Source organism: Squalius cephalus (assembly GCF_949319135.1).
Source record: "Squalius cephalus genome assembly, chromosome: 1".
NCBI lineage: Eukaryota > Metazoa > Chordata > Actinopteri > Cypriniformes > Leuciscidae > Squalius > Squalius cephalus.
In genome coordinates this window covers 26,311,773-26,333,599 of record NC_137122.1, presented here as the reverse complement: position 1 = coordinate 26,333,599, position 21,827 = coordinate 26,311,773, and the positions used below count along the sequence as shown (strand labels likewise).

The 21,827-nt window shown below is 42.8% G+C and overlaps 1 protein-coding gene across 1 annotated transcript in view; it reads left to right on the top strand.

The window, feature by feature from the left end:
- The window catches only part of LOC307171483 (uncharacterized protein), a 39,326-nt gene extending 18,446 nt beyond the window's left edge, over positions 1–20,880 (top strand). The window contains exons 11-20 of the mRNA XM_079893114.1: positions 6,035–6,099; positions 7,164–7,446; positions 7,529–7,691; positions 8,358–8,507; positions 8,595–8,755; positions 8,854–9,033; positions 19,162–19,303; positions 19,381–19,565; positions 19,649–19,790; positions 19,932–20,880. Of these exons, the coding sequence (XP_079749240.1) occupies positions 6,035–6,099; positions 7,164–7,446; positions 7,529–7,691; positions 8,358–8,507; positions 8,595–8,755; positions 8,854–9,033; positions 19,162–19,303; positions 19,381–19,565; positions 19,649–19,790; positions 19,932–20,119 (1,659 nt within the window). The 3' untranslated portion in view covers positions 20,120–20,880. The remainder of the gene's footprint in view (positions 1–6,034; positions 6,100–7,163; positions 7,447–7,528; positions 7,692–8,357; positions 8,508–8,594; positions 8,756–8,853; positions 9,034–19,161; positions 19,304–19,380; positions 19,566–19,648; positions 19,791–19,931) is intronic.
- Positions 20,881–21,827: the final 947 nt, after the last annotated feature.

Sequence of the window (21,827 nt, the reverse complement as noted above, 5' to 3'; positions counted from 1 at the left end):
AACTACTTTGAACTTCAAACTTCAAACCTTCAAACTTCAAGCTTTTAAAACTATTTCAAACTTTCAGGCTTTCTCAAGCCAACCTAAAGTTTGCCTTTCTTGACAAACTTTTTTTAACTAGTTTATGTTGTTCATAAACAAAGTAAGGTAATTTACAGGTAGGCTACTTTACAAGTACTTTACAGGTACTTTACATGTACTTTAGGTACTTTACAGACAAAGCCAATAACACTCAAACATATCTTTGTCTAACATCTTCCTATAATATGTATAAAATACTTAAAAAAGAAATTCCTTGTATGTCTCTGTGTTAATGCCTTTCTTCAAAATGATTAAATATTGTTTGTTCTGTATTTTATACAATTTAGGTGTTGTGAACTGGAGTGCATTTTCCAGACAATAATCAAGAGTTCCTGGTGCCCTGCTCGATGACTCTGTGCTTGCACTGCACTGCAATATACAAGGACTGCCCACCTGGGTATGTAGGTGATGGCAGAAGGAGTCCTGCGTGGATTTTATTCTGAGAAGGAGGTTGAGGGCTGTTGCTCAGTTGATTGTTTTTTCAATGATGGAGGGGAATTTCAAGCTGAGTAGATTTGAAGTGTGTGTGTGTGTGTACAGATATCTGTACATCTGTTGATGTACAGATATGTATGTGATTATCTGTATGTGTACATATTTCTTTTATACAATTATCATCTTTGTTTTGAAATAAAATTGATCACTGTTATGAGTTTGGTTTTTTGAGTTGGCATTCATAAAATGGGATACAGAGATTGACAATGTATTGTATGTAGTTGGTTTAACTTCATTCAAACTACTTTATTGGAATAAATGTTTTATAATAGCCTAATGCACTCAAATAAACAATTATTAACTATTACAGAGGAATGATTAAAATAAGAAATATATAAGGTGCCATTAATGTTTACAGTAATTTTGTAATTTACACAGTGAAGTGCAACAGAATGTGAAAAACTTAAAATAAAATACTACACAGATATTACACAATATATACTCTGAAATTCCTTATAAGTTTACCTTAGATCAGGCATAATTAAAACTATGTCCGGTACTATACGGTTATCCGGACCACACCTGACCACACGTGACCACAACCGCTCTTGGTTGGTCGTAACCCCAGTGACGGGTAAGTTTAGGGGCGGGGTTGGGGTAGGTCATTACATGTGGTCCGGATAACCGTATAGTACCTATGTCCTCCTTTTTGCTGCTTTCATTATTACTTTAGAGTTTTTTTAATACATTAACATTTTTTAAAAATATTATGTCAAATTTGCGCATGCGTTTTAAAGACGTCACATGTTTTGACGTCACTGCGTAACGCGCATGCGCTGTCACCACGATATGGCGCATGCGTGGTAACACATACGTGACGTGAGTACGTGACGTCACCGCGCTACAGTCTGCAGCGAGGAGTACTTGGACTGGGTGGGCCGTAGCTCCGCCCCCGATTCAGCACAATGATATTATAGCAAGAGGTCCAGCACTGTTGTGATAATCATACTTTATAAAAACACATTGTGCACATCATATGTGATTGAATTTTCTAAAGATATGGCCACAGACGTGTAATAACATTAGAGCGACTGAAATGGGAACGCCCAAAAGCGTCTTCACAGTACAGAGAATAGCAACATACAGCGACAAACTTGCTGGTGGTGTGAATGGGGATTAGTCTGCATTCATTGTAACTGCTTGGAAAAGAGCAGTGTGAACATCTTCAAAATATCTTCTTTTGTGTGCCACAGAGATTTTCTATTTTTGGGTGAGCTAACCCTTTAATACTATTTATGTTTAATTCTGAGAAATATAATATTAATAGAATATGTAGGATTATCCGTGAACAGGCCATTTAATGAACACAACTCTGCATTCCACAGTTCGGAACGATTCCCCATCGAACCATTATTAAGTCATAAAACACATTCATGGTGCCAAGATGGCTAAAGGAGGTGTACCTCAGTTATAGAAACTAATCACCAGAAGTTGCCTCATATATGTAAATCCTCTGTATTATGTATGCTTTACATACCAAGTTCATTTTTTGTGTTAAACATTTATCACAGCTAAATCCGTATTAACTTCCACCTCAACTGCGGGAAATATATGTTATTTTGGTACCTACTTGATGGGTAAATGATTTCTAGAATTTGTATGTAAAGTAGATGTTTGTGATGTTATAAAGTTGGCTTATTAAAGCGTTTAACTAAATTCTCAGGAGTTTGGGCACAAGCGATCATGTGGACATTATGCTAATTACATGCACGGGGCGTAGGTCGCGCCCAAGACAATTTCTGATTGGCTGACACACTCGGAAAGACGGGTCGGATGGACACGCTTATAACCCAATGACCAGCAGCTCTGCGTTGCTTTTTGCCTTGCTTTTGCAGTGACTTTTTTCTCTTGCTTTGATTTGTGCGGACCTTTCCATCGTCCAGCATGTACGCTTACATGTTCTTTAAAGAGCTCACTCAAAACTCATCAACTCTTCTGTAAGAGCCTTCGTTGAACTTCGTCAAAGAAAACCCTCTCAGAGTCGCTCCAGCAGCTCCTACAGGCTGCGTTCCAGTCCATAATTGTCATGCCCTTCACCGTCGCGTTCACTCGAATGTACGTCATTGCTTACATTGCACAAGTGCCCACTACTGGCGGAAACTGCAATGGGCTGAATTGGAATGTCCTAAGCCCTTTGATCACTTGGAATCAGCAATGGAATTGATTTTTTATTTTCATTTGTTTTCCCTTTAAGAATTTGTTTAATGAAGCATCCAAATGTATATAGGTGTGTTTGGGTTGTTTTAAATAAAAAAAATAGATATAATTCATATATCATAGAGTTGTTAGTTGTGGTGGTGATTAGACAAGATATGTGTTGACGTCACAATCGTACTGCATTGTGGGACATATAGGTGCCTGAAGTGTACATTTACATTTACATTTAGTCATTTAGCAGATGCCCTTGTCCAAAGCGACTTACAAATTAGGACTAAAATAAGCGAATCATCGTGAAGAGACAAAAATAACGCAAGAAGTGCTCAAAATACAAAGTTCAGGCATTGCTCAGAGTAGCATATCCCAGACAAGGGAGGATTAAAGGAAAAGGAAGGTTTTTAAAAAAAAAAAATTTATGAGTTTAAGTGCTCACAAGAGAGATGAGTTTTCAGGTGACTTTTGAATGTTGCCAGGGATTCTGCATTCCAGTTGAGGGTGGGGAGATCATTCCACCAGCAAGGAACTGTGAATGAGAATGTTCTGGAAAGTGATTTTGGGGCTCTCTGTGATGGTACCACGAGCCGTTGCTCGTTGACCGATTGTAGGCTTCTGGTAGGGATGTAGACTCGTAGGAGCGAGTGAAAGTAGGAGGGAGCTGAGCCTGTGGTAGTTCTGTAAGCAAGCGTCACATGCCTTGAACTTGATGCGAGCAGGTAGCCAGTGCAGAGAGATGAACAGAGGAGTGACGTGGGCCCTTTTGGGCTCGTTGAAGACCAGACGAGCTGCAGCATTATGAATCAATTGTAGAGGTTTAGTTGCACATGATGGAAGTCCAGCCAGAAGAGCATTGCAGTAATCAAGCCTAGAAATGACCAGGGGCCTCATTTATAAATGTTGCGTATGCACAAAAGAAGGTATAAGCCACTCTCTACGCAATAATTGGTATTTATAAAAAGCAAACTTGACGGGAAAATGTGCGGTCCTTCACGCAAACTCTGACCCAGGCGTACGCACAAAAACGGGTGAAATGAGAAATGGCGACACCGTCGGCAGATGGAAGAAACACGTGAAAGTGTGAAACTGTAGACCGTTGTGTAAAAGAAATGGCAATACTGCCTCTCATAAATAACATGAAGACTTCACAAAGCAAGTCTTACAATTAACAGCCTACACGGACACCCGTTTGATCGATCTGCAGTGTAAAACAAACAAAATCAAACAGAAATTACAACAGAAATGCAAATTAACACATATTTGTAAAAAGAAAAGTGAAATATGTTCTGCAATAATATTGGCATGTTATGCAATTCATCCTCTTAACACATTTGTAACTTGTCAGATACAATCAAATGGATGGTAATAAAATGGCATGATGCCATCACAATGCGTAATGACGCACAATGGCTGACCTTGCGCTCTTGGTTTTCCTCTCTGTGTTTGCCATGATTTCGCAATCGATGAATATTAACTTGTGGGCGTTTCACAGACTATTTATGGGCAACTATGGGCGTGACATGAAGCCGTAAAATTCTACATTTAGAATTGATTGTGATTTATTAAGGGAAATCTGCGTAGGATGTGCGTGCGCACGGTTTTATAAATCCGAATATTTCTGTGCGTACGCACGTCCTATGTTTCATCCGTACGCCACTTCTGACGCAAATCCTACGCAAAGTTTTATAAATGAGGCCCCAGGGCCTGGACGAGAAGTTGTGTTGCATGCTCAGTTAGGAAAGGCCTGATCTTCCTGATGTTGTGCAGTGCAAACCTGCATGATTGAGCTGTCTTTGTAATTTGGTCTGTGAAGGTCAGCTGGTCATCAAATATTACTCCAAGATTTCTGACCGACCTTGATGGGGTGATTGATGATGAATCTAGCTGGATAGTGAAGTCATGCTATAGAGACGGATTGGCAGGGAGGACGAGAAACTCAGTCTTTGCCAGGTTGAGCTGCAGGTGATGTTCCTTCATTCATGCCGAGATGTCCGCCTGACAGTTTGAGATCCGTGCAGCTACTGTGGGATCATCTGGTTGAAATGAGAGGAAGAGCTGTGTGTCATCAGCATAGCAGTGGTAAGAGAAACCATGTGCCTATATGATGTGTCCCAGTGATGTGGTGTAGATGGAGAAGAGGAGGGGTCCAAGAACTGAACCCTGGGGAACCCCTGTGGTCAGTTGATGTGCTTTGGATACCTCACTTCTCCATGTGACCCTGAAGGATCTACCTGTGAGATAGGACTCAAACCAGTGGAGAGGAGTACCTGTGATGCCCAGTGATGAGAGGTTGGACATAAGGATCTGATGATTCACAGTGTCGAAGACAGCAGACAGATCCAGGAGAATGAGAACTGAAGATTTGGAAGCAGCTTTTGCGATCCGTAGTGCTTCTGTGACCGACAGTAATGCAGTCTCAGTTGAATGCCCTTTCTTGAAGCCAGATTGGTTGACATCCAGCTGGTTGTTCAGAGACAAGAAGGATGTTACTTGGTTGAAAGATACTCATTCAAGTGTTGTCGCAATGAATGGTAGGAGAGAAACACGTTTGTAATTCTCTACAAATTATGTGTTTAATGTTGGCTTTTTAAGCAGTGGAGTTACCCGAGCCTGCTTGAATGCAGTAAGGAAAATGCCAGTATGGAGGGATGAGTGTACGATGAGTGTAAAAGTGTACATATGAAGTAGACTCGTTCCCTCTGTCAAAATCAAGGGAACGAGGGTCTGTCCATATAAACTTCCCTCGTCCACTTCATGAAGTGGAACACACTTCAAAATGGCGGCAGGGATTCCCCCGAGGGGAAGTGCTCAGGAAAGTTCGCAAGTGCGTGTCTAAAAGTCAAGTCAAGTCATCTTCATTTATATAGTGCTTTTAACAATGTAGATTGTTCCAGTGCGACTTTACAGAGATACAAGGATAGTTTAAAGTAACAGAGATTGTTTTGGCTTTATAGCAGCTCTTGAATAAAGTTATTTTCCAGCTAAAGTTATTTGATTGATTGATTGATCTTCCGTCGCAGTGATCATTAGTTATTAACTTAGGGGCCGCTAACACGACACCGTTTTAACAGGAAACTCTACACAGACTTTAAACGCGAAACCTGTGAGAACGCTGATGGGGTGCACATGCGTATTACGAGTTCAGTCTATTGGTATGCGCGTTTGAATATATGTGCGCAGGTTTGTAATTCCCTACAAACCAAGCCTTAAAAAAATACTTGTCTGGCCTTAACATTTTTGATACAGAATTTAATAACTTCGGGGTAGCCACGTCAACTGAATTTTCCCGACAACTCTTTATCTGTAGAGTGGTAAAGGGATCCTCCATAAGGAGAAACTAGTTGGCACTTTAGCACCCCGCTATGACATCGGGTACAGGCGCAGGTCCTTCATCAGATCTGGATACAGCCTGGATCCGGCAGGCTGCGGGAAAACCTCGGGATAAACAAAAACACTAAAATTAGCGTAGATGCCATTCTTCTTATGATGTAACGAGTACATCATAAGTGTTCCCGGTTCCGGGTGACCTAATCTATGCAGCCTAACATTGAATTATAGAAGTCTATAATGTGTTATGTGTATGCTAGGTCAAAGAGATGTGTTTTTAGTCTAGCTTTGAACTGACAGAGTGTGTCTGCTTCCCGGACAATGGTAGGAAGACTGTTCCAAAGTTTTGGTGCTAAATAGGAGAAGGATATGGCGCCAGCAGTCGATTTTGATATTCTAGGTATTATCAACTGGACGGAATTTTGAGATCGCAAAATTCCGGCCAGTTGATAAAAGTGGAATGGAACGCAGCCCCAGACTCAGAGGAAACTCTGTTGCAAAGCAACTCGCAATCCAGGAAAACCTGCCTTTTTCAATGAAACATTTACATGTTTACACTCATTGCCCAAATGCAAAGCAGCGCATCTTAAAACTGTAACTGATAGATTGTCACATTTTGGAGAAAAGGCTACCTTTGGAATGATTAACTGTATTTTAATACTAATCTAATCACATAGATGATTTGTGTGTGCATCTGTTTGAGTTATTGTAAAGATTGTAATATATAAAAGATAAAAAATAGAGCTCATAATAACGTTTTAAAGTCAAACGTATTCATGTTAAGTGTTGGAATATATACTGTGCTAGTTTGAGGTTTGATAAAGGTCGCAGTCTCTCTCTGTGTGTCGCAGTTCAAACCTGCTTTGCTGTGCATTGCTGGGAAAGTAGACAATACAACAATATTTAGTGCATATATAAACCACAAGACTTGTTTTAATCATGTAAATGCAATAATATTGGAGCAAAGATTTTGTGTTTAGCAATAAGGCCATGATGTTCCCTTCTTGTTTTAACAAGCTGAAGAAGGTTAATAATTCACCACAAAGTGTCACACACATGCTGATGTAACCATAACAAGTCTCTATTATAATGGATTTTTTGTCAATTAGTTTAGGATCACACAAGGTCCCTCCCTTAAAAAGCAGCTATAAATCTGTGAGTGCATCAGTTCAGAAGCTGAGAGAGAAAATGGCTGTAATCGAGTCACTTCTGCAGTTTCTCAGCACAGGTACATTACTGGGTGCTTTGCTGTTGCTTCTGGTTTTGTATTTGCTTTCCTCTGGATCCAGATCTCAGAAAGAGGGGAAAGAGCCACCGGGACCCAAACCTCTGCCGCTGCTGGGGAACCTGCTGACCCTTGACCTCGATAGACCCTTTGACACCTTTTTTGAGGTGAGAACTTGATACGTTTAAAATGAATAGTGGTCAAACATTTTAAGATTTGTTTGTTAATGTCTTTCTCTGTGTCCTCCAGCTGTCCAAAACCTACGGAAACATATTCCAAGTGTTTTTGGGTCCCAGAAAAACTGTGGTCTTAGTTGGGTACAAAACTGTCAAAGAAGCTCTCGTGAACTATGCAGAAGAGTTCGGTGACAGAAAAATTGGACCTGGTATCAGGACACCGAACAAAGAACATGGTAGGAATCTTTTCAAGAATTTTTGTTTTTTCAACTCAAAAGATTCAATTAAATTCAATTAAATTCAATTCACATTTATTTGTATAGCGCTTTTCACAATACACATTGTTTCAAAGCAGCTTTACAGAAAATGCATGAGTCCACATTACAATTTAGAGTGATCTGTTATCAGTGGAAACTGGCTAAGTTATGTGTTTCAGAAATGTACATGTACAAAATCACAGTTAATAATGTAACAATATAAGCAGAAACAATGAGCTAATTTAAATAATGAATACTTGTTTGTTAACAAATGATTATGACATTGAATTGTAATTTCTTGTTGCATCGCTGCATCAATAGGAAGAGAATTGCAATAATATAAATGAAGTTGCAGGGAACTAATCACCATAATGGTGAGTTCAAACAAAACCATTTTAGGAAAATCAACATCACCTAATGAAGTCAGCTTATGTGATGTTCTCTCAAAAAAATTTAATTTTACTGCGTAGTCAGTGCTGAAAATGATTAGTCGCTTATTAACCTGACATATAACATGTATAAGCAAGCTGACTCTGTATGAGTCCCAGAGGTCTAAGGTTAACGTATGTTTAACCCAGTAAGTAATAATTTTCTGCTTGTGTTGTTGCTGAGACTCACGGTCAGTTGGTTCTCTGTGTTGATCAGGAATAATTTTTTCCAATGGAGAGAACTGGAGAGAGATGCGACGCTTCGCTCTCAGCAACCTGCGGGACTTCGGGATGGGCAAGAGAGGAAGTGAAGAGAAAATCATAGAGGAAATTCAGTATCTGAAAGGAGAGTTTGATAAGTTTGAAGGTACAAGCTGAAACACATTTATGGACATTTACAATCATGCTCGTAGTTTAAAGGATCCGTTGAGAGACATTTGTTTGCTCTTCACAGGGAAACCCTTCGACACAACACAGCCTGTGAACTACGCTGTGTCAAACATCATCTCATCTATTGTGTACGGCAGCAGATTTGAATACAAAGACCCACAATTCACAGAAATGGTCGACAGGGCAAATGAAAATATTCGAGTTGGTGGATCGGCTTCTATGATGGTATGGAAGTATGGTATGTTTTACTGTATGTTTTTGGTGACTTCATTGTTTTAAAACTCATTAATACATGCATTTTTTTTCTCTGTGTGTACTTGCAGCTTTATAATATATTTCCGTGGTTGGGTCCATTCCTCAAAAGCAAAAGGATTATGGTACGAAATATGTTGAAAAATAGAGCAGAAATGACGAGGTTGATCACTGGACTGCTGGAGACTCTGAATCCACATGACAGCAGAGGTTTTGTCGACTCCTTTCTCATCCGCAAACAGAGGGACGAGGTACTGTAATCACCTGGTTCCACAGAAATACAGGAGAAAGTAAAAAGTAATCATCAGCATATTTAAACAATTATTTATTTAATTATTAGGTATAGTTATTAAATGTAAATTAAATGTGCACAAAAGATGCTAAAACTAAATATAATTGGCGACACTTTACAATAAGGTTCCTTTTGTAAACATTAGTTAATTTAAGATGAACTAACAATTAAACATATTCTAAAGCATTTATTCATCATAGTTGATGTTAATTTCAACATTTATTAATACATTATTCAAATTAAAAGTTAATATGTAAGGGATAGTGTATGAAGCCTGAAGGGGGTTATTTTGAGAGAACCACCGGCTGGATTTACATTATCCAACTTATTACACGGCTACTTCCACACAAGTAAATAATTAGACACGAAATATTGGTCTGTGCTGAAATATTTTATTAGCCTAAGTTTTTTAACGCAAAGCTTCCACGGAGAGAGCCGTTGCAGCGTGGCAAGTTCAAACTAAAAGGACATTTAAGAGATACGGTAAACAGTCATTCATATCACTTATTACACAGCATTTCGCCTCATAAATAATTATGGGGATAAGATATATTGATTTCAGATTAACGTTAAACTGTTTTAAAATCGTACCTGTTTGTACCTCATAATACAACAGTGTATAAAACAATAGTCACAAAATGGCAGCAGCTGCGCTTGTATGAAACGAGAGAGTGAGTCCACGATACTGGATGGCATAATTAAATAACTGTACACAAAATATTGATTCGACTGAGTTTTAATAGCACTGTTGATCAGTGACCCGGATGAGTATCTGCTTTGAACGGTTGTTATCTGGGAATAACTTACCGCTGGATAGCGCTATTGACCAATCAGAATCAAGTATTCCACAGAGCCATAATATTTAACCCTTTGATGCACAACATGGGTCTAAAAAGACCCGACTGAGTTTTCATTTTCTATATCTTTGCAAGAAATTAATTTCATCATTCAGTATTCCAGGTATTCCTCAATTAACTTGTTTTAGATCATTAGAAATCCTAATTGAAATTTTTCATTTCTTTCTTTTCGAATAAAAATCGTTTTTGTATCGCAACCCTTCTAATGCGCAACATGGGTCTAAAAATACCTGTATTCATTTCCTATGTTATTTCAGTGATGGCTGAGTGTTTCTTTGCTGAATCTTTAAAAGATATGGGTTTTTTTTTTGTTTTTGTTTTTTCTTTCTTATTCCAGGTATTCATTAAATATTTTGTTTTGGATATCCACAAATCATTATGTTAATGTTTCCTTTCTTACTTTATAAACAAACACAGTTTTTTTTTATTTCTACATCAATTTTACACACATGGGTCAAAAATGACCCATATAGAAACCTTTGATATTTGCACATTTTTGCAAGTAGGAAGATTTACTGCAGAATACTATTCACCTGCCACACATTTCACAACTCAACACGGCTGATTTTGTATATTTGATGCAAGTCTTATTTTATTTTAACCACAGAAAATCTTTTATATTTTGTAAAAGATGGACATAATATTTGAATATTAGGCTATGGTTACCTTGACCTTGTAATCCTAGTGAGAAATTACTTGTGAGAAGGAGAAACATGTCCAATACTATTAGCTAGCTAGCTGGTGACATATTCTAGCTAGCTAATGTTAGCTACACCAGAGAATGTCTAATATGGGCTCTGGCTACACTAAAAAAAAGATTGTATTTTAAAGCCTTTTTACATAAAGGCCTAACAGTTCATAATCCTTCATATGCTGAAATGATTCAATGTTTTAAGAGTTTAGGTGTCATTTGTGAGGCATGTAAGCACTAAGATGGCAATTTGAGATGCCGCTGTACCAGTGTGATTTTATTTTGTTTGTTGTATTTTCTTTTATTTGATCACATTCACCACAATTCAATACAGTTACACAGTTCGATTTCAGTGTTATCAGTTATCTATGATATGTGAATGCCAGAGGTGTATAGTCCAGGGGTCAGAAAGTAAAAGTCCTGCCATATGTTTATTCCACCCATGACCTCAGACAGCTGATTTCACTAATTAGTTCTACCTACTGGCTGAAAAACTGCTAATTAGGTGGTGTAATTAGGCTAATTCAGGTGATTGGAACAAAATACTGAGGAGGACTTTTACTTTCTGAACCTGGACTTTACACCTTTGGTGATTGCTATGTTAGAGAAAGTGGCAAATAAACATTTCAAGTGTTAAATGTGTTGTCTAAATGACTGCTAAAATGATTAATTTGACAAAATGTTGTCTTTATTCTTTTGTTTAATCATGCTTGATAAGTAAATTTGATAGAGTAACACAAAACTTAGAAAAAATTCAAATAATAATTTTTGGTAATTGAAAACAAGACATTTTTAATATTTATAAATCATGGAATTTATAGATCATGGAATATTAAATGCTTAAATAAATTGATCTCAAAAGATAAAAATAAAAAAAAAGTCCAGCCATGCATGAAATAACATAGGAAATGAATACGGGTCTTTTTAGACCCATGTTGTGCATTAGAAGGGGTTTTCATAGCTTGCGCATCAAAGGGTTAATAAGACACAGCTTAACATGAACTAACAATAAACAGTTGTATTTTTTCCTAAGGCTGGCCACACACTTGAAGATTTTAAGCCCAATTTTGGGCCGATTTGCGCCCCCAATGATCTGGGGTGTGTGACCTGATTCAAGGCTTCTCGCAAACGACTTTTTGTCCAAAAAAAATCCTCAAGTGCGTTGTGTCATTACGATTATTTTACTGCTCCCGATCACGTTGGAGCCCGCACAATCTCAAACCATAAATATCAAACATGTTCTCATGACTCTTGATCGGGCTGCCTCTGATGTAATACCCGCGATAGCCAATGAGAGCGAGCAAACTTAACCAACTGGATGTTGCGTGCTTCTATAGCTGAAACTTGGCAGCCACAAACAAGCCACAAAAGTGGAGTATTGAGAAAGAAGATCACCCATATTCTTTTCTCCTTTGTTTTTCTTTTTTCTTAGTTTTTCTTTAAAACTTTAAAACAGCTGACGACGTTGATCGTCCTCCATTTGTTCTTCTTCATAAGTTTGATCTCGCGAGTCTCCATGAGATATCATCTCACTGTGAAAATGTTAAAACAATGGACAGGTGTGTGGTCTCGACTCTCGCGGTCCAGGACGAATCTTCTAGTGTGTGCATTCAGAAGATTAAAATGCTAAAAATCGTTTGAAACTGCCATTATGTCTGTGGTCTCCCACAGTTTTAAAAGCGGTTAAGATTTGAAAGTCGTCTAGTGTGTCCCAGGCCTTACATTAAAAAAAGAATAATTACTTTAACAAAGGTATTGCTCATGGTTAGTTCATGTTAATACTTACTACTAATGGGACCTTATTGTAAAGTGTTACTATCACATTTAGTCTGAGTTTCAGTTGTATTTTTATTGGTTTCCTGTTGTTTCCTTTGTTAGCTTTTGTTACCATGGTCACTCATTGTTTGATTAATGCATTGCACCTGTTTCTCGTTTCATGCATTGCTTTGTTTCTTTTTCTCCAAAGTTTGTATTGTTTGAAGTTTTCATGTAATTTTGGATTTTAAAAATACAACTACATCAATTTGGATGTTTAAGTTCCCTTTCGTTCGGGAACTCCTACGTCTCGTCGGAGGAGTTTCCAACGAATTGGGATCACGCTAGGGAGACCAACTGTCTTCGAGTGAAATAAAACGAGCCAATGAACATTGGCATGCAAGATTTGCATTCCGCGGCCCGCCTACCAGCGCGGGTATAAAGCGGAAGCAAGCGCATACACAAACGCTTTTAGCTTCGGAGCCGACCGATTGTGTCCTCTCTGAGTGAATGAGCTTTAAAGTGTAAGTTGCAGGTTAACCACCACAGCCAATTAATGTGTAAATTAAAGTGCTCTATATGTATATATTTAATTATTTCTGTCTTAAAATGCGTTAAAATAATATTTATTGGGGTTTCTTCAAAGGTAGCGTGTTTTTTCAGTTACTGGTTGATGACGTCACAAGAGGAACTCGCAACCCATACTCTGCTAGATTCCTACTGTATTATGGCTATTTGGAGAACGACTGAGGATGTGGGAAACCATCAAATTCTTTATGGACCACAGCCCTACAATTTTTAACTGGTCAGGCGTGAGATAGGGGAGCCATGGCACTCAAAGAGTTTTTAATGCTTGGTGTGAGGAGAATTAGTGGAGGGTTGGCCAGGTGAGTAACGTTAGCTACGTTAGAGCTAGTCTAGCCTGGTGCAAACTTAACCCGGATAATATAACGGAACAATCAAGTCTTTTCAAAATATTGCCGTCATGTAGAATAGCAAGGAGGGACAACGACTGAATACATTATTTACTTACAGTAAGTCAGTCCAAATCAGAGCTGCAAGCCTGCAACGTTAGAGATGCACACACTGCACAGGCATCAATCGCTAGTCTCATCGACGCCTCAAACGTCATGTAATACACTTCCTCAATCCACGCGTTATCAATTTCTCACGATTTAATTAGCGATGTTTATTGTCAGAAAAGAAAAAGAGAGATCGATGTCCCCATCACTGTGTTTGTGTGGGCTATGCCACCCAATTGAATCAGCAGTGGAGAGTGTGTGCTGCCGTGAGGTGAACGCGTTTTGGAGTTTAGTGGAACAGCTCGAGCTGCGACCGGCTGATCTGACGTGCCTGAACACGTTTGTTTTGCGAATAGCGTATTCTCATTTCAGGCAGGATCACGGTCCCCTTGAAGTCAGCACACACGAGTATGTTTACAATGGAGTTATTTTATCCATAATTTTTTTTATCAAATAAAACATACAACCAACTTTTCTGAAGTTGTGTAAGGCGAATATAGCTGCTAGCGTACGGTAACTCTACTAGTGAGTTCCTCTTATGACGTCACGCCCCATCTAGTGGAAGGGAGCGGGAGCGGTTAAAACCACTGTTAAAAGTGCCAACTTTTCATATTATATCAGCATTTTGGTATAAAAAACAATGGTGGGCGGTTCTTATCTTTATGTTTAATAAACACATTGCATTACTTCGTGAAAAATTTAACCTGCAACTTACACTTTAAGATTGTATCTATCTTAAGCTCTACGAGTCTGCTGTTTCGGGAAGGGATCTCTCTGTGTTGGTGAGACGGCGTTTCAGCGACCGCGCAATTTCCTGTCTGCCGGCTGTGTCTACACGCAGTTAATTCAAAAGCTGTTTTCACAGCTGGTAAGCGGTTGAGTGCGCACAGCGGGCTTGCAGTTTTCACGCTGTGTTGCCGCGTTGGGTCCCTGTGTGCTTCAGCCCAATAAGTTCTTTTTTCCTGAAAGAGCAATACGAGTGAAAATCGCGTCCTTTTCAGGATGACGTTTCACTCGTGTGTTTCTGGATGCGATCGTTTCCTGTCCTCATTTGATGGCCACGTTCATTGTTTCACATGCCTAATCAGTGTATGAGACTATGTTTGTGGGTGGTTCATGTTCTCTCAGGAGTGCATGACCACGTCGGCACGTTGTTCGTCTCCCCTTTTTAAAGGCTCGAGCCGCTCAGCGTGCCGTGTGCCGTCGAACGCCGGCTGACAGCGCGGGTTGTCTCAGCAACCCAGCGCGCATCATTCGGCGCTCTAGATGCGCGATCGAGACTCGTGTACCTCTACGAGGTTGAGTCCCTTTGCTTGTTCCCCAATCTAGTTCCTTTTCTAAAAAAGGGGAGGACTACTTTGGCTAATGAGCATTTGGTGATCTGGGGGTTACAGTGTGGAACGTCGCCAGGTGAAAGACACTCACGAGCTTCCCACTCCTCTAGCCTAGCGCATCGCAAACATGCTGAGACTGTGTTCGTGGGTGGTTTATGCTTTCTTATGAGAGCATGACCATGTCGGCACGTTGTTCGCCTTGCCTGAAGGCTTGAGCGCCCGGCGTGTCGTGTGTCATCGAGGCGATGGCCACGTTCACTGTCTTGCATGCCTGGTTGGCGGCCACGATCACTGTTTCACATGCTTAATCAGTGTGTTGAGACTGCGTTCGTGGGTGGTTCAGGTTCTCTCATGAGTGCATGACCACGTTGGCACGTTGTTCGTCTCCCCTTTGCGTAAGGGCTTGAGCCGCTCAGCGTGCTGTGTGCCGTCGAGGCTTTCGGATGGGATTCTGGTCCTTCTCATGAGGGACCAAGCATTTCATTCGGGGCTCCAGGGGAGGACAGATGTCGATTGTTACATCGGAGAGAGGGCTGTTATACTCTGAAAATGATGCTGAGTTCCTACTATAATGGTGTTCTCGTGCTGAAGATTCAGACTTGACAGCCACACTTCCTGGGTCTAAAATGCCTGGATGGGTGTGAAAAACTTTGGCAGTATGGAAGCATTTTGGTGCCAATATGGCAAGCCAAACATGCCTAAATCTGCAGAAGTTTTTCCTCTCTCACTACCCCTGCACATTCAGTGCACGTGGGTAGTTCTGATTCGGGGTGGAGCTGCGCTTAGTGACTGACCGTGATTAGTCACAGCGCTGGCCCTCGGTCAGACGATGTCCACTCTGGTGGTCCAGAAGCGCCTCAAAACCAGCCCGCTTGGAGTTCGTTTCCCCCCAGCAAAGGGAAGGGAAATGACCCTGAGAGGAGCGACCCGGAGTATGTGATGTCTGCTCTTCGGGAGTGCATGTCATCACCACTCCTTCCCCCGGGGGAGGGCCGGGTGGAGAATTTCATTTCTGTTCCGCCGCTGGTCATCCAGTCAGTGGTACCCGAAGTTTGAGCAGTCCACTTCCTCTGAGTCACTCACGGGCCCCAGCGCTCAGATGACAGTGAGGGCTACGGCCTGGTGACTCTCGTCTCTCGCTGGGCGAGGAGGCGGAAACCAGGACTCGATGCCCCTGGGCCTCGCTCCTCGTTTCCCCTCACGGTTGAGGCTGGCAGACCAGTAAGACCAGTCTCCTCCATCTGAGAGGGTCAGAATGGCAGTGTGCGCCGCCCCCGAATGGCGCCACTCCCGTTCCCCTCTCCCCAGCTCCCAGATAGCAGTGGCGCCACCCCGGTCACGTCACTCCAGTCTGCCGCTGGGCGGGAAGGCACGGAGACCAGCAGCCGCCCTTGGGCCTCGCTCCTCGTCTCCTCCCCTTCCCTCGCCAGTTGACAGCCCGCAGCAGAACACTCTCGGGTCTTCTCTGCCATCTGTCCCCCGGTGGAAGCAGGTAGGTGTTGTCTAAGTATACACCCAGACCCCGCTCTCGGCCGCTGCAATGCCACCGGAGCCGTGTCCCTGCCTTCCACCTCGCTGCCCCTCTGCGGGTACGCCGTCGGTGCGGGTGGGCTCGTTGCGGCGGGTTCTCGGAGCCTGGCTAGCGCTCCTGAGGCCGTCGCGCTGGCTCATACACACCATCCGGCTCGGCTATGCAATTCAGTTTGCACACCGGCCTCCCAAGTTCAGGGGCATCCACTTCACCCGTGTGCGTCCGGAGGATGCTCCTGTCTTGCGGAAAGAGATCGACGCCCTGCTGGCGAAAGACGCGATCGAGCCGGTCCCTCCAGCCGATATGAGGTCAGGGTTCTACAGCCCTTACTTCATTGTACCCAAGAAAGACGGTGGGTTACGGCCAATCCTGGATCTGCGAGTATTGAATCGGGCCCTGCACAAGCTCCTGTTCAAAATGCTCACGCAGAAACGCATTTTTGAATGCATCCGTCCCCGAGATTGGTTTGCAGCGATCGACCTGAGGGACACGTACTTTCATGTCTTGATTTGTTTGCTTTCGAGGGTCGAGCATATAAGTACAAGGTCCTACCCTTCGGGCTGGCCCTGTCGCCCCGTGTCTTCACGAAAGTCGCGGAGGCGGCCATTGTTCCCATGAGAGAACAAGGCGTTCGCATTCTCAACTATCTCGATGACTGGCTCGCGAGATGTGTTGTGCGATCACAGGGACATGGTGCTCCGGCACCTCAGTCAGTTGGGGCTTCAGGTCAACTGGGACAAGAACAAACTCTGCCCCGTGCAGATGATCTCTTATCTCGGTATGGAACTGGACTCGGTCGCCCAGACTGCGCGTCTCACAGAAAAGGAACGCGTCCAGTCAGTACGCGTCCAGTCAGTGCTCAACTGCTTCAAGTCTTTTCGAGGCAAGTCAGCGGTCCCACTGAAACAGTTTCAGAGGGTAGAGCATATCAGTACAAGGTCCTACCCTTCGGGCTGGCCCTGTCGCCCCGTGTCTTCACGAAAGTCGCGGAGGCGGCCATTGTTCCCATGAGAGAACAAGGCGTTCGCATTCTCAACTATCTCGACGACTGGCTCGCGAGATGTGTTATGCGATCACAGGGACATGGTGCTCCGGCACCTCAGTCAGTTGGGGCTTCAGGTCAACTGGGACAAGAGCAAACTCTGCCCCGTGCAGAGGATCTCTTATCTCGGTATGGAACTGAACTCGGTCGCCCAGACTGCGCGTCTCACAGAAAAGGAACGCGTCCAGTCAGTGCTCAACTGCCTCAAGTCTTTTCGAGGCAAGTCAGCGGTCCCACTGAAACAGTTTCAGAGGCTCTTGGGGCATATGGCAGCCGCAGCCGCAGTAACGCCGCTCGGCCTGTTACATATGAGACCGCTTCAGCGCTGGCTTCACGATCGAGTCCCGAGGTGGGCGTGGCAGAGCGGCACGTTCCGGGTCAAAGTAACCCCGCACTGTCGCCAAACCTTCTCCCCATGGTCGGATCCTGTATTTCTTCGGGCCGGAGTGCCCTTAGTCCAGGTTTCCAGGCGTGCTGTGGTTTTTCAGATGCCTCTGCCATGGTGTGGGGGGCCACGTACAAAGGGCATGCAGTCTCGGGTCTGTAGACGGGGTCCCAGCTGCATTGGCACATCAACTGCCTAGAGTTGCAAGCAGTACGCCTAGCCTTGTGTCGCCTCAAGGGGTTTCTCAGACACAAGCACGTACTGGTCCGAACGGACAGCACTGAGACCGTTGCGTACATCAACCATCAAGGTGGTCTACGCTCCCGTCGTATGTCGCGACTCGCCTCCCACCTCCTCCTCCTTTGGAGTCAGAAGCATCTGAGGTCGCTTCGAACCATTCTTATCCCTGGTGTGCTCAATCGTATGGCCGACGAGCTTTCACGACAGCCGCCACTTCCGGGAGAATGGCGACTCCATCCCCAGGTGGTCCAGCTGATATGGGGAATCTTCGGAGCTGCTCAGATGACTGTGCAAAGTCAGGGAGGACGAGGAACAGGTCCTGCTAGTTGCGCCGTATTGGCCCAACCGGACTTGGTTTGCAGAACTCATGCTCCTCGCGACAGCCCCTCCTTGGCCCATTCCTCTGAGAAAAGACCTTCTCTCTCAGAGACGGGGCACTCTATGGCACCCGCGTCCAGACCTCTGGAAACTTCATGTCTGGTCCCTGGACGGGACGCGGAGGTTCTAGGTGGCCTACCACAGGCTGTGGTAGACACCATCACTTCCGCTAGAGCCCCCTCTACGAGGCGCCTCTATGCGTTGAAGTGGAACCTATTCGTCGATTGGTGCTCTTCCCGTCGGGAAGACCCCCGAACTTGCCCGATCAGTGTCGTGCTTTCCTTCCTGCAAGATGGGTTGGAGCGAAGGCTGTCTCCCTCCACCCTCAAAGTGTTTGTTGCCGCAATAGCCGCACATCACGATGCAGTAGAAGGTAAGTCCTTGGGAAAGCATGACCTGGTCCTCAGGTTTCTTAGGGGTGCTAGGTGATTGAGTCCTCCTTGTAATCAGCACCCCGTACCCTCTTGGGATCTGACTTTAGTGCTCAGAGCACTCCAGAATCCACCTTTTGAGCCCTTGCACGCAGTCGATTTAAATATTCTGTCAATGAAGACAGCTCTCCTGCTCGCTTTGGCATCCATCAAGAGGGTAGGAGACCTGCAGGCATTTTCGGTCGACGAATCATGCCTAGAGTTCGCGCCGGACTTCTCTCACATTGTTCTGAGACCCCGGCCCGGATATGTGCCCAAGGTTCCTACCACTCCGTTTAGAGATCAGGTAGTGAACCTGCAAGCGCTGCCCCCGGAGGAGGCAGACCCAGCCCTACTCAGGGAACGAGGGTTACCATACGTAACCGAGACGTTTTCTATTAGAAGTTTAATTGAGCATTTTGAATGTATTTTTGCTTGTCAGCAATCCTGCAAGAAGGACACACACTTTCACCAGGAGAATCTTCTTGTGACGGTGACAAATCTGTTTGGTGCTGGTACTGACACGACAGGAACGACTCTGCGCTGGGGTTTGATGCTCATGGCCAAATACCCTCATATACAGGGTAAAAAACACAGTAATGCCAATAGTTTTTCCTTTTCCCATTTCCCATTTACAAACGTGGGTTGCATTTTTGTGCAGATCAAGTTCATGAGGAGATTGACCGAGTGATCGGTGGATGTCAGCCAGCGGTGGAAGATAGAAAGAAATTACCGTATACAGATGCAGTGATTCATGAAACCCAGAGACTGGCTAATATTGTTCCCTTGAATCTGCCGCATATAACCAGCTGTGATGTTCACTTCAATGGATACTTCATCAAGAAGGTCAGTCAGAAGAATAAATATTTAGCCCTAGAAAAAATACTATGTGCATCTTGAACATTTTTTTTTTTTTTTTCCATTTCTAGGGTACCACTGTCGTTCCTCTGCTGACGTCTGTTTTGAAGGATCCAAGCGAATGGGAGAAACCGAACAGCTTTTACCCAGAACACTTCCTAGATGAGAATGGCCAGTTTGTCAAGAGAGATGCTTTCATGCCCTTTTCTGCAGGTATACGCTCAACTCTAAACAGCAGTGTTTTGAAGAAATAATCATTTAATTTGGAATTTAAAACAGTTTGTCTGTATCTGTATCTCTCTCTCTCCCCTTCTGTCCTCTCTCTCTCTCTCTCTCTCTCTCTCTCTCTCTCAGGCCGAAGGGTTTGTTTGGGAGAGAGTTTGGCCAGGATGGAGCTCTTCCTGTTCTTCACTTCCCTCCTTCAGAGCTACCGCTTCACAACTCCACCTGGAGTGTCTGGAGATGATCTGGATCTCAAAGGAATAGTCGGAATCACGTTGAATCCTTCCCCACACAAGCTGTGTGCCATCAGACGCTCCTGATACTGGACAAACAAAACAGAAAGAAGACATTTTATCTCAGTTTAATTAAGAACTGGAATGATTAAATTCACAAAATGTATGCGAATAACTCCACAAACCAAAATCACTTCTGACTTTTTTTTATTGCATAAAACATCTTGAGCAGCAGGTGCATATTGTGTTTGTTAATTTCTTTTATGAAAACGTTTTGTAGTAAAAAAATATAATTAAAAAATGTGTTGTTTTCACACAATGTCTAAATCATCTCTACTGAAATGTTGAAATAATTTTTGCAAACAAATATCTGATTAATAATTAAAATAAATGTGCTGCAGTAATGACAGTTTGTATCGGTAAGGACACAATGTTAACGGCACGTTAATAATGTAACCTTAACAATAGGTTACTGTAGAGATAAACAGTAACAAATAAAAACAGAAGGTACTTTGTCAAAGATAGTAGAGGTATTGCAGAAAAGACTGGGACAAAATTATTTTCTTGTTTCAAATACTAACACATGTACGAATTTCTATTGTAACAACAAACTTAATTTGAGGCCTTCAGTATTTTGTTTTGTCCTCTGGTTTCTTTTGTTTATCCTCCACTGTCTTAACTCTTCATATCTGTTTGGGTCTTTTCTCACTACCCCTCTTCTGTCATCTTATTGCAGGTTAATCTGGTATCATCAAGGGTTGCAAAAATGACATGTTTATATTTAGTTTACATTAGATTTAATATTTGCAATGTACACTGATCAGCCACAGCATTAAAACCACCTGTCTAATATCATGTAGCTTCCCCTCATGCTGCCAAAACAGGCTCTGATTAGTCAAGGCAAGGATTCCACAAGACCTCTGTATGTGTCCTGTGGTATCAGGTTGTGAGGTGGGGCCTCCATGGATCAGATTTGTTCATCAAGTACATCCCATAGATGCTCAATCGGATTTAGCTATGGGGAATTTTGAAGCCAAGGCAACACCTAGAACTCTTTGTCATGTCCCTCAAACCCATCCTGAACAATTTTTGCATTGTGGCAGGGTGCATTATCCTGCTGAAACAGGCCACTGCCATCATTGCCACCATTGCCACAAATTTAGGTAGGTGATACGTGTCAAAGTAACATCCACATGAATGCCAGGACCCAAAGTTTCCCAGCAGAACATTGCCCTGTGGGGGGATCCAACATGGCGGCGAGCTAGATAGACGTACGACTTAACGCTCCTACCACAAACGGCCAGATTTTTTGTTTTTTTTCAGATGTTTTTAAAGCCCTTCAAGACATTTAGCTGTCTGGGTATTATCCGAGTTTAGCCGTGACCACAAAGATTGTTGATTCGTCATGGCAAATCGAAGAACCACAAAGAAAAATATGGATAAAACTGAGGAAACTCCCGACGGGAATGAAGCTAGCGTTAAGCCAGTGGGTAGCGTGATCAACGAAGAGAATAATGAGGTAATGAAGGCTATCGCTGACATGAAGACCTTTTTTTCTTCAAAATTCGAAGGCGTCCTGAATGCTGTTCAAGAGATTAAAAGTGACATTTCTGAATTTGGTGGCAGAATATCAGAAGCGGAGCACCGAATTAGCGAAACCGAGGATAATGTGGAAAAGTTACAGAAAACTGTTAACGTACTGGAAAGTCGAATCGCAACGCTCACCTCTGATTTGGATGACTTAGAGAACCGCAACCGTCGCTGCAATCTCCGTCTAGTTAACCTCCCTGAAAAA